This window comes from Lupinus angustifolius, chromosome LG10 (assembly GCF_001865875.1).
Source record: "Lupinus angustifolius cultivar Tanjil chromosome LG10, LupAngTanjil_v1.0, whole genome shotgun sequence".
Lineage (NCBI taxonomy): Eukaryota > Viridiplantae > Streptophyta > Magnoliopsida > Fabales > Fabaceae > Lupinus > Lupinus angustifolius.
The window spans coordinates 4,131,500-4,145,477 of NC_032018.1; the positions used below are offsets into that span (position 1 = coordinate 4,131,500).

General features: G+C 30.4%; 1 protein-coding gene across 3 annotated transcripts; it reads right to left on the reverse strand.

The window, feature by feature from the left end:
• Nucleotides 1-5,756, reverse strand: LOC109358925. Of its 3 annotated transcripts, XM_019603426.1 has the most exons (13): nt 5,579-5,756; nt 5,090-5,359; nt 4,601-4,914; nt 4,412-4,504; nt 4,203-4,293; nt 3,815-3,908; nt 3,432-3,529; nt 3,152-3,221; nt 1,735-1,832; nt 1,513-1,629; nt 1,347-1,423; nt 865-909; nt 1-647 (listed from the first exon to the last, which is right to left on the reverse strand). In XM_019603426.1, the coding sequence occupies exons 2-13, from the start codon at nt 5,321-5,323 to the stop codon at nt 167-169; spliced, it is 1,812 nt and encodes a 603-aa protein (XP_019458971.1). In that variant the 5' UTR covers nt 5,324-5,359; nt 5,579-5,756; the 3' UTR covers nt 1-166. The 3 variants fall into 3 exon arrangements, with proteins under 3 accessions (XP_019458971.1, XP_019458970.1, XP_019458969.1); XM_019603425.1 differs by lacking the exon at nt 5,579-5,756 and having other exon boundaries at nt 1,347-1,408; nt 5,090-5,446; XM_019603424.1 differs by lacking the exon at nt 5,579-5,756 and having other exon boundaries at nt 5,090-5,444.

Genomic DNA, 13,978 nt, shown 5'->3' on the forward strand with positions numbered 1-13,978 from the left:
ATAACATCAAATACAAGTCCTGTTCTATCTTGCTTTCATATACAAAACTAACTTGAAAATCAAAATGAGACTAAATCTGTATAGATAGATACAGAGAATTGAAAATTTAAAAAGAAATGAAGTGACAATATTGGAAGGTAAAAATTTGATCTTACCATCCAAAATTTCAGTATCCTAATCCATCCATTATATCCAAAACATTAGAGTTTTGGTTCTCCAAACCCATTCTTGTAACAGGAGAACTTCCAACACTCTTGCTGAAACACGAAACTCTAGCTTCTTTTTTCTTGGTCACTGCAAGATCCTCACTTTTGCTAAGTCCTAGAGTCCTCCTTCTTGAAACCACCTCCTCCAATAAAGTCCTATCCTCTTGAGAAATCTGAGTTACCCTATTGTCCAAGGATATAAGTTGTAGCATCTTTGACTTAAAGTCAAGTGAATCAAGTCCCTTGTGGGAAGAACTACTACTTGGCATTGGCTTCATAGGATAATTGTTATTATGTTTGTATCTTACAAAGCTAACCAAATGGTGAAGCTGTGCCAACAATTCAAGGATGTAAAAATCTACTTTCTGCTTGTCAGCATAATGAAGTGTCTGGAGGCGAATCGGGTTACGTTCTTTGGTTGTGTTGCAGCCGGAGTTATTACTACAAACCAGAACAATAACTATCACAAACCATCCTGATAACATGATTCATAGAGATTCATCTTTATAATGAAAAATGCTGTTGTAAATTTACTTCTTCTCACATGTCTAAACATGTGAATAAGTGACAGTGTTAGATTCCAGGTGCAGAAAGAAAACTGTGTAAATATAAAGTGATATGTATTAAGTGTAAATAATGTTATGGGTTTATAACTAACCTCGTATTTGCCCATTCACCAACCCATCCAAAACCTTGATGTGCTCTGCCAGATATATGAATTGAAAAGAAAGAAAGAAGCAAACACAACATGAATAAGCAAGCAAAACATGATTATAAAGTAATGGACAAATGTATTTGTACCATACATTTGACATATCTCACTTTAGTAATGTGAGTTATTACTCTTCTCCACTTTAATTAACAAATATTCAATGCTATAGTTAAGATGGAATGCATTGAATAGTACAAAGTAAGAAATTTTGTCTTGCTCCAAGGAGAAATTCTTGCATAAACTTAGAATTTCCATAACTTGGGTGCTATAGGTATATGGAAGAATTTCTCAGCTACAAGAGCACTGAGCACCTACCAATTTCTCAGCTACAAGAGCATTGAGCATCTACCAATTTCTTTAAGTTTAAAGTAAAAGAGGACTTTCAGACCAACATTTTGTATATCGTATGCGAATTTATAACATCTTACTTGGTCGTATTCGTGGCAAATTGAGCAAGCCATTGGAGAGTCTTATCCATTTTAGCTTTCACCTGAGGGAACGAAAGCTACAGAAAAATTCAGATTAGCATGTTTTACTTGTAAATATAACTCGTCTTCCGGAAGCAGGTGAGACCACCAGGATGGAAGGGCATACCTCTTTTGTGGCATCATTGTTTTTCAACCTGGATGGAAGGGCACTCTTAATATTTCTGGGCAACCCATGATATAATGTGTCCCTCATATTTGGAGGAAGACCCGTTGGGCGTGATGCCTATTAAAAGTTTGAAACAGACTTTTTAATTACATAAAACAAGTAAACAATAACTTACTAAGGTCACTACTCACTACTAATTATATTAGCATGATACAAACTTACAATCATATTTATCTGATTGATAATGTTAGCATAGTGCAGTGCTAGACCATATTCGCCGAGTCTGTGAGAACCCTTACTATTCTCAGGTTGCAGTTGCACTTGCCATGAAATCCAATATTTCATAAAAAATTTAGAAGATTATTAATCATAAGCACCCATTATCTAGAGATAAGTGTAAATATATTTGTATTATCTGCCAATGAAAGATTCATGATAGATAGCAGACAGATAAAATTATATTGTTATACAAATCAAAGTTTGCACATACATGACCAGAACACAAACAACGAAAATGATATAGGAATTCACATAATGGTCTTACATATTTTCCTACTTAATGCTTTTAATTAGTATGCCAATCCAAACAGCCAAAATGTTTCAGTGGAAATTAGTAATTAGAGCCAGAGTAGACTTGGGCAACTACTATGGCACTATAGCATAATAAAATTTCTTCTTGTAAGAAAGTTTTTCCTTCCCTAACAAATAGATCTCATGTCTTTGATTCTAGTGACTGCAACTGCAAAGAGAAATGCTCCTATTAAAGACTGGGATGGCAAAAAAACCCGTACCCGCGTGTAAAACCCGTACGGGCACGAGTACGTGTCACAAACGGGTACCCGCGGGTTTTAAAAACGGGTATTTAAAAATGGGTATGAAGAAGACAATTTTAAGAAATGGAGTGTAGGAGGTTGTGGGTTCGAATCCCACCCTCAACAAAAATGGGAGTTATTAGGGTGGTTGTAAGACATGTGTGTTACACATGAAATAATATTTGTAGTGGTGTTGAAATACACTACAAATATTATTTCATGTGTAAAAACACACATGTCTTACAAAGAAAAATATATGTTTTTTGTTAAGTAAATGAGAATTGCAAACCACCAAAACAGAAAATTTCATTAGATTTAGCATTTTTGCCAACTATTCATTCAAAATACACAAAAATAATTAAATTTCATCTCATTTAAAACATAATAGAAATAGGAAATTAGAAATTCAATTAAAATATAGAAAACCCGCGGGTACCCGTTTTACCCGCGGGTACACAAAAATACCCGCAAAAAACCCGCAGCGGGTACCCGTACGGGTATGGGCGGGTACGGGTATTGCTCCCCTATTTCAAAACGGGTAGCGGGTAGCTACTACCCGTGCCCGCCCGTGCCCGTTGCCATCCCTATTAAAGACAAAGTGCAGCATTGCATGAACTATATCAGAGGGGAGAAAAGCATCTTATATCCAAAATTAGTCCACAATGTGTTTACTTCACTGAGAATCATTCCATACAGATAATGCAATTGTGATGTAGCAAGTTCAGACTTCAGACCTCAAGATTACTTAGTTTATTAAATTCATTGCGTATAAAGAGATGCACAGCCTTAAATATATAAGAGATGTAGCAATTTATATGATCTCATACCATAATTCCCAAGGAACTCAGAAATTGCTTGATGTATATATGTAACAACATCAAGAAGCTTTTCAACTATCTGCAATAAGCAAATCCAACAAGACAAGTCCATTTTCACAAAACCTTCAGAAATATAAAACTTGTACACTAATATCCACAACTTTTTCACTCAGATAAGTAAGTGCAGGAGAATTGAAATTAATATTCAATTCAACAATGGTAGGTTCAAATTAGGAGCTATTTCTTCCTATAAAATTCAAACATAGTGATTACATTCATAATCATATACCTCCTCCAAACGTCTAGACCAAAGGGACTTCTTTTTCATGCTCTTCACACGCTTTCTTTGATTCTTTAGCTCACTGATAAAAACTGTGAGACTCTCCCCTACAATTATAAAGTACTTAATAAGTAAGCTACTGCAGATTATAATTCACAATATCCAGCGGATAGTACATATGTTAATAATGAGAAATTATGAACATATTAGCCATGTACTTTTTTTTTAAGATAACAGCGGATAGAACATACGATATGAATGAAGACTTTCTTAAGACTTTCTCAAGCGTAATGTAAAATAATAATCTTAGCACCTCATGTAAGCTAAAATCATCGCTTGAATAGAAAGCATTTAAACTATTTTAGAGCAAATTATGCTTTTAAGATTCTTACCTTTTAAAGGAAGATTTAAGGACTCCATTTCCTTAACCTTTTGCTGATAATTTTGTTCAAAGCGGTCAAACGAATTTAACTCATGGTATAATTCCTACACAGAGGAATAAGTAGTTAAAGAATTAAGGAACTAAACAAATTCAAGAGTGAAGTCTAACTTTAACCAGTACAGACTAAAGAGCTTGGAATGAATATCAGAAGTATGAAACACTAACAATACAAACAACATAAGTCATAAATTTAACACTTCCGCAAATATAAATACTGAAAGATATAAGAAATAAAAGTGTGCAGCATACAGAAAACCGAAATAGTGACATAAGGCCTTTGCTCTCTGCTAATTATTAGTTAGCTAAGGAGATAAGTCATGGAAGAAAAAATTGCTTACAGCAGTATTCTTAGCTAGAGTGATCAACTCCTGCATTGTCTTTTCTGCCTCTATCCTAGGTTGTTTGATGTCCAAGACACCCGAATCTAGTCTGAAATATTTTTTGGGATAAAAGACTATAATCTGAAATATTTGTAAGTATCTAATAATTCACTGATGAGTTAACAAAATCTTATCATAAGTCATCAATGCAAAGCAAACAAACTCACTCTGAGAAATATCGGTCTAGATTATGCCACTGAGGGTGTTTACACATATTTCCAAATCTAGCTACTTCTCGCGAGAAGGCATTGACTTCTTCCCTTCAAATTTCCCCAAAATTAAGAGATAAAGAACATTAGAGAAAGCAAAATATCCATCCAGGGAAGTTAAAACATATGACACTAACAAGCAAGAACCTTTTGTCGGCCTCAATAAAACTTATTAACTCCTTAGTATCAGTAGAAACCAATTGTTTCATCCCTTCTGTTTGTAAAATCTCATTTTTAAGGCACTCAATGTTTTCTTCAGACAGTGATTGAAACAAAATTGCTCCTTTGTTTATGGTATTAGCTACTTCAAATGCCAATATAGATATTTTATTCCCTCTAGGAGCCAAGCCAGAGACAAAGCCGTTACTTGTGCTTAACTTCGGCATGCTACTTCCAAGTGTGTCAAGAATTTCCAATGCCTTCTCACCAGCTACTCCTAGCAAGAAGCTTGTCCGGGAGACCTGTGAAAAGAATAAACATCATAGATCAAAAAGATAAGCATTAAACTCTGATCTCAAGTAACTATACTTTATAAAACACTTCACTCATATTTATGATTACCAACTAATATGCATTTAGTTAACAGTTAAATCAACTTCCATAGAGAAATTAATACGCGAGCAGAGTGATAGGTACCTGTTTTCCCCTTGTTGCACTAGTAGTGGCTAGGTTGTACTCACTACGAAAATCAGAGACTTGCTTCTTTCGATTTTTACCATGATCAATAGTCCTTGAATTTGAATAACAATCTACTTTTCTGTTAATGAAGCTCTTTATCTTCTTAAGGTTCCCAGCACACCCTTTAGTCTTCACTCCAAACTCAACATTTTTATTTTTCTCAGCCTTACCGGCTAAGCAAACAAAAGCCATTATTCTTCTAAGGGAAATAAGCTGAAGAGAAATATGTACAAATTCAGTCAATTTTACTTTATTTCCCATGATGGTAAGAACTTTGAAACTTTAAGCTATAACTTCAGAAACAAAATACATAAAATGAACAAATAAATATCTCTCTATGATTATTCATATCAAAGAAGTGATATATTGACATGCATAACTTATCATAAGAAGTGAGCACAAATAATATTAACATGCATAATCTAGATAAACGTAGCTGCTTATATTGAAGAATCCAATAATCAGAACCCCATAAGCTTGAGCATATACCTATTTCCAAATACTATTCAAGTCCAAGTTGGAAACTCAGAGTAGAAGAATTGAAAACGTGGATCATAAGAGTTGCTGGGATTGGAGGAAAGTAGCAGGAAATTACGACTTTTGGCTTTGACTAATGCCATTATACAATGATAGGTACATTAAATGATATCATATCCATTCATATAGTTGAATATTAGAAATTGGAAACCTTCCTTTTTATACTACAGTACCTAATTATATTTTCCATTAAAAAACATCTATTAAGAAATCTATTAAAAATACAATATGATTGTGTTGATTTATATTTATTTAGTGTATTTTTTCCTAACATATTATTTATTTCTTCATATTCATTATTTTTTCTACTACTTACACACGTCAAGAGTATTAAATAAGAATAATGTGAAAGAGATCATTTCATCACTGAACTTCTAAAAGAACATATAAATAGGAACAAAAAATATAATTTAGAATGACACATAAATACAAATGGAGTAGAAAACTCTTTTGATAGATTCATGGGAATTAAAGAGATTAGTTAATATGATTAGTTTTATTAAATGTGTTGATATTATATATTTTTATAAAATTATTTTTATTATGACTCACATTCTTTTTTCACAAATGATAAATAATATATTGTGTATAAGTGAATGAGTTGAACTGAATAGATCCATAGATATAATGTCTTAAGGTTTTGAATTAACATAGGATATTAAACTCATCACTTATATGTTTCTTTCATTTACCTTATAGATTAACACTTTAGCCGAGGGAATTTGATCTCCCAATAGATACTTGAGCTAGTGTAGTTCTGCTCAATCCCAAAGCTTTGAAGAATTTCATTGGTAATGAGGGTTTTGCAGTAATTTTAATATTGTTGTCACCATATTCATGTATTTATTCATTTTAGAGACCCTCATATATGATATAGTAGTTATGTTGGAGGAAGCAGATTTGGTTAAAACATGTCTCTTATATTACATATACCGGAATCACTTTATTTTCAATGCTGCACTATTGAAGAGTTTTGTTAACTGCTTAGTTACTGTTTAATCACGAAATCCTGAAGATTAGGCATGATATTTGATAGAATAATGCAATTGCATAAAGTTAAATGTGTCCTTGGAGAATTCGTGCATGATGGGTCCCATTGCTCATTCATTTATGATAAAGAAAAGAATGAACACATCACATATTAGTGCAGGAAAATCTTCTCATCCCACAAAGAATTGGTTGGTAAGCAACATAAACGGCATATTACAGGAAATCCTCTTCACAGACCAAAGTAGGTTGCCAACCAACTTTGGTTGAGGATTGAGCTGAACTACACTCAAGTGGTGTTGAGTTGAGGATTCCATAGAGCAGTTGCAGGGTTCATAAAGAAGTATTCTATTTCTATGTGAAAGGGACATGAAGGTCCACGATGGAATTACATACTAAAAACGACTTTATATAGCCTAATCTATTTCTATGTTTAGAATGATTTTTAAGCTAATTTGTGAGGAAGATATGATATTTATCATGATAATTTATATTCATAATACTTGACGTTATTTATCATTGAACTTACTCTTAACTCATCCATGTGAATAGTTGACAATTTCGAACATATTTGGACTTTAAAATGTGATGCGTATATTTATCTAGTCCAACATATTTGGACCTTACCTCAACGGTGATTGTTGGACATAGTCATTGGACTTATCTCAGGTGAATAATCTCCCAGCTGAGTTAGTATCAAGAGAATTGGGTGTCTGTGATGTTTATATTGAAAAGTGTGTTATTACTTATTAGGATGTAGTACATGTACTTGATGAATGAGGGGGTATTACTTGACTATGGTCAATATGGCGAAATCCCCACCTAACCACAGTCTAAAAATCGTTAATAGTTGGTCCCCTGAATCATGCATTTGTGCCCAAATATTTGAGGATACACGATCCCTTACCTCATAATTGCATGGTCCAATGGTCCATCGTGTTGGTTTCCAAGCTTGAGTAAAACCCTGGGTTTACTCAACCAGGATTCAATCGAAATGGAACCATATGTGGATCTTTAGAATGATGGACATTTACTTGAGCTTCACAAAAGGTTTGGACTCACCCACAAGCATGTCTTTTAGGGGATTACATTTGGAGTTCCAAAAAGTTTCTCACTCTATGTCTCCTAATTGATTTAAAATATATATTTAAATAAAAAAATTAATAATTAATTATTTTTATAACCGATGAAAGTTGATGACACATAAAATCTCATGCTTTATAAGATAGTGTATGTGCCCTCATCTTTTAGTATGGTTCTTCCATCAGGTGGTAGAAACACAATGGGCTGATTATCTTATGGACAGGTGGGGGCAACCCCTTAATTTTTCAAATTTTCTTTTAAATATTTATTTTAACTAATTTATTAAAGAGTATAATATTTATGTAGTGTCAGTATAAAAATTTATACATAAATAATATATCATCTATCATTTATTTGTATTACTTTTTTGAAGAGTTAATGATAATTAAAAATAGATGATGAATGATGGATTAACCGTATATAAAATTAATACACTATTAGTAGTACATTTTTTCTTCTTTAAAATATTTACTTTACATTCTCAACACTACCTTGAATCCTAGCAATGTCTATAAAACATTTAATATTTATTTTTTTGTACAAATTCTATCATATGAATTCCAATGAGCAAGAAAAGAGATTTCAATTTCAATATTTTACTTTTAATGTCGTCGATTTGAAGATCATTTGAATCATCTCTAAATTAAGTGTAACTTTTACTAAAATGGGAAATGTTGAGTGCATAATATTTATTTGATTGAGTTATTTGTTTTATCTCAACTACTATGATTTTTATAACTACTTCAAAAGATCATTTTTAGAAATGAAGACGATCAAAACAAGATTAAGTAATGATATATAATCGATAATTTCTTGCACATAACATGATGATTTATATTGAAAAGAAAATAACATGATCTTTTACCTCTAATTCATCGAGTGATGAATATAAGTCTTTAAAATAACAAAAAATGATACTTTAAATGAATGCATATTTTTCTTTATATATATTTAGTTGTTAATTAACATTATTTTGAAGCTTTAAAACAAATATATATATTTCTTTATATATTATTGTTACACAATTAATTTTAATTATAAATTATAATTAAATATTGTTGTCCCTCTAAACTTTATATTAAGATCGGTGATTGAAAATAATGTCTATAGTATTGCTTTAGCATAGGCAGACTCTCATGCAATTTTTTTAGTCTGGAGATTCTTTAATACACAATTGCTTGAATGGAGTAGTTGAAAGTAACAATGAATACAAACTCTAAAATTATGTCACAAGTAATGGGATTAGACACCTTGAACTTTCCCAATTTTACAAGCCGTGGGGTCAGCAAGTGAATGATATACACCCATGAAACTAGGCTTCTAAGATATGAGCCATAAGAGGGTTGGGCTGTGTGAGCCATTTCTAATCTATTTTTCTAGAGTATGGAGATCCTTAAATCCAAGAGCCCCACACCCCTTCGGCCAGCACATTTTGTCCCTACTAAGCCAATTATTTTCCTTGCATCAACATTTTCACTCTCACCAAAATCAAACTATCATTTGACTCACCTCGTGACACAAAGAAATTGGGATCTCAAAACAACTTAAAATATAATTTTGAATTGGTTGATCAATTAATATTTCTTTGCCTCCAGCATATAATAGTTTCTCTTTCCATCCAATATCTGATTCCAGATTCTATCTATTAGAAATTGGATCTCACAAGTTTGGAAGGCCCCATGTACTTCTCTGACAAGGCAACATGCATAATAGCTACGAGGGTAAATCAAAGCATTTCATAATTGAGGAATAACGCTCTTAAGTTTTAACATGGAAGTTTAGGTAAATCAAAGCGTTTCATAATTGAGGAATAACTTAACAATAACATGGCTTTATTAAACACATAATTTGTTATATTAATTCTGACATCCTCATGTGAAGGCTCAACAGATTGAATGGGTTTTAGTTGTTATAAGATTCACATCAAAACTAAAGCAATTATAGATCCTAAGTCAATTTCTTGGTTAAATTATCATTGCATTTGGTGAAGTGACAGAGAAGAGTGATGATGGAGAACAAAATTATCTAAATTAAACCCTATGTTTCAAAAATTTAAATCAGATTCGCGTTGAATATATATGGATAGTACAAAACAACTATACCTTCACAGTCACACCAGTGAAGACAAAATTCGGTGGCCACGTGCATTGCATGTGGGTTACAAATAATAATATTGAACAACTTCTGAATAATGCAATAATGGAATACATACTTCAAGAGTGTTAGCTGTTTCTTTTTTGGAGATCTAACATGATCAAATTATTTTGTATTTTTAATTGGAAAAGGGTGAGGGAAGAAGGATGAATTAATAATAAGTTAACACAGTGTTACAAACTACCATTAAAAACATTTGAATGGATTTTTTCTTTGGATCAATCGTAGGTGTATGGGGCATTAAGTAATTTTACAATTGACAATCTTTGTTTTTTTGTATAACCAAGATAATTTTTTCACATTTTGTTCTTTTTGGAGATCTAAAATGAAGTTATATAATATTAGATCAACACCTTATTAGTTTACAATTGAGAACTAGGAATGACAACGAGACGAAGCTGAGTCAAATTTGTATTTACCCAACCCGAACTCAAAATTTGAACCCGAATTAAGCGGATTAAAAACAATACTACTATCTTCAAACCTGTCGGGTTTTGGATAACCCGAATCCGATAGGAACGCTCCTAAAACATGTATTTATATGTGTATTTATGTCTAATCATATAATTCTACATATATTAACCAGATTCGGGACAAAGTATCAACTGTACTAAATCCGAACCGAAAAATTGAATTCAAGTAAAACTCAAACCCAATCATATCGGCTTTCGCCGTTAAATTTGGATTAGGTTCGAAATAGTATCCATGAGTTCAATTTTCATTGTCATCCCTATTGAAAATCTGCTATAATAAATTGATTATAAGTAAGTAATTAAGTAATTTTACTTAATTTTACAATTAAGTAATTTTTTTGATGAATTGGAATATTTATTTGCAAGTATTAAAGTGTTTCCTGAACTACTTGATATATCACAAGTATCACGTCATTCCTACAACTGAAATGCCTCCCACACCAGCCATTATTTAATGTTTTGATACCTAACAAATAAACATAATAATTATAAGTATTAAATTGTTTCAAAAGAAACTTGCTACCAACACTAGCAATTCACATCACATCATTCTTACAAGTGAGGTGCCTCCACGCCGGCCGTTATTAATTTTTTTCATTCTACCAAAGACTTTTTCCATAAATCACTTTAACTAATCTCAGAAGATTAATTTTAAAGTAATTATTATTCTCATATTTATCGAAAAGTATACAATGAAGTGTAAGAGAGGTTGATGGTAGAATCTCATCCATAACAAAATAATAATATACTAATAATTGTGGATAAAAAATTTATAGTAGTGCAAGACCTTTTCTTACATTTCATTTCCTTCTCTAATTAATTTTACATTAAATATTACCTTGCTTAATGCAAGCATTGTTTGGGATATATTTTGTTTCTTTTATTGAATAAGATATAAATATCGTCAACCAATTGATATTAGTGGATGATGGAATAGTAGTTTAACAAACTCTTACACAATATGATTACAATTTAATTTTTAATTTTTTAAAATTTTATTTTATTTTCAATATGTATGCTTGTTTTCTGTATTTTTTAAATTAATTAACTACTTCATTATTTAAGATCATGTAAAACACAACACTTGCTAAAAAAAGTAAAGGAAAAATGAGTTATTAATCGTTAGAAGCACTTATACTTCATTTCATTCCTATTATTGATTTTCTTTCCCCTGTTTTCTCTTATTAAAGGCTTCAATCCTTCAACTCTAGATTCATCTTAGACAAAAAAAATATATATGGGCTGATGGTAAATTTACATTATCATTATATTATCTATTATTCATTTTCAATTACTATAAACTCTTAAATAAAAGTAATATAAATGAATAATAAATGATATACTGACTATATACTACAATGTTAATGCATAAATATTACACTCTTTATGTTGTATAAACCAATAGTCAATTAGCCATATTGGAAATTAAAAGTTTGCTGTCTTTGACACTGAAACACTCTCTTTTACACCCCCTATAGTTTTTTTTTGGGTACATTTACACTCCTATACTAAAGTTTTTAGTAAGCTAACACATCCTTGAAAAAACTGATTTTCAAAAGTTACAAGTTTCATTCAAATCTAATAATAGAATTTCAATTTTATTGATTGATAAATTACAAGTAACCAAATAAGCTACAATATTGTTAAGCCAAACACACTATAACAAGGTTCAATTTGTCTTATGTTTTTTTTATCCAAAAACTGTCTTTTCCCTCATCTCCTTATAAAGTTAAATAAGAGTTTAACTATGGGTCTCATTTTCCATTTAAAATGTGAATTTCAATTTTATACAATAAAATAATAAAAAATAAGGTTATTAATCATCATTCATTATGCAATTTAGAAATTTATAATTAATTTTTGTGTGCTTTAATATAAGAAATTAATATAATTTGGATTTCTAGTTTGAACCATTCATTTAGTTATGAGGTTGTTTTTAATATTGTTGTGTTTACAAGTGACCTAAAGATATTAGTGAAGGAATATAAAAGAAGGTGGTTAACTCGTTAAACTAAATTCAACATTTTGCAATAAGTGAAATCATTTTTTAATAGAAAGTTTTTACTTTCTCTCTCTAAAATAATATTATTATGAGACTTGTTATATTTAACATTCTAATATGTAAGGACAATATAATCCCTCTTTAATACTTATCAAACCGGAAGTGCTTATGAGTGGAGACATATTTTGATCTTGATGACGCCAATCCAAAGCATCTAATTTTTGAGGGAGACTCATTTCCATTAATAGAGAGAAAAATATTATATAAAAGTAAAGAAAATACAACATATATTAATATTTATATTATTTTTATTTAAAATGATATTACATGTTTACCTTTAAAATATAAAGGAAAAAATCACTTGTCTCTTCTTGAGGAGTCCCACTCCTAATTTTATAGTCATAAAAATTAAATTGACAAAAAAAAATAGAAAGAAAATGTTGCATTTTCTATTAAAAGTTTAAAACAATGGAGCGAAAAAAAGCAGAAATACATTGAAGTGAGATTGCGATTTGAGAATGGGATTGGGGCAGTTGTGCGCTGGACAAGTTGGCATCAGCACCTTACTGTTACACATGATTCATATACAAAGATGACTTTAAATACATATTTATCTTCATTTTTATATGAATGTAATAATTTATTACTATAAAAATTTGTACATAATCAAGTGTAAATATTTATATTATACTACACTCATTTTTTCCCTGATTTTATATTAAGCTATGCGCTTCCATGTATGTAATAATTTGACAAGCTCCAACATGGTGACTTTTAGGAATGCATATTCTAATCCTATTCCTATATGTTGTAGGATTGTCAATGAATTTAAAGTGCGTTGGAAACATTTGTTAGTAATTAGGAATAAGTATAAAGGGCCCCAGATTTGAGGTTTAATGTTTTTTTAGAATCTGAAGGGCACACCCCTTCCACAGTCCTAATTTAAGTAGAAGCTTCTATTCGATATTACAATATTTTTTTATTTAAGAAAGTAAAGTTCATAAAATCAATACAAAGTTACAAACCTTATTCCTTTTACAAGGAGTTAATATATATTATTTTTCATTCTAGATTATTGTTTTAAACTTTATTGATCGTTAAAATTGATCACTATATAATTTTTTAAATTACTAATATGTTAAGAAAATAATTGTTGTCATACTTACAATAATAACAACTTAATAATATATTTTAGTCAATATTTCATGGATGGCCAAAGAAAACCACCATTAAAATATAAATTGATTAAGAAGAAAATAGTAAATAAATATTAAAGTTAAAAATGACTAATATATTAAGATTATTTTTATAAAAATAAAATAATAATCTTAAAGCCTAGGTTAAAACAAGATACACAAGTTATAAATTTTCATTCTTGTTAATTATATTACTTAGAAACTAGTTTCAACAATAATTAAAATTTAAGGAATAAAGTAGTTCATTCCGACTACTTTTAAAAAAAATAAAGAGATAAAATTTAAAAAAATTTAACTAATAAAGAGATAACTAAATTTCCCCTTTCAAAACAGATTTGCTAAACCTACCTAAAAGGGGTAATTAAAGTATCTAATAAAAGATAAATTTTCTAACTATTTATGTTTAAATATAAGG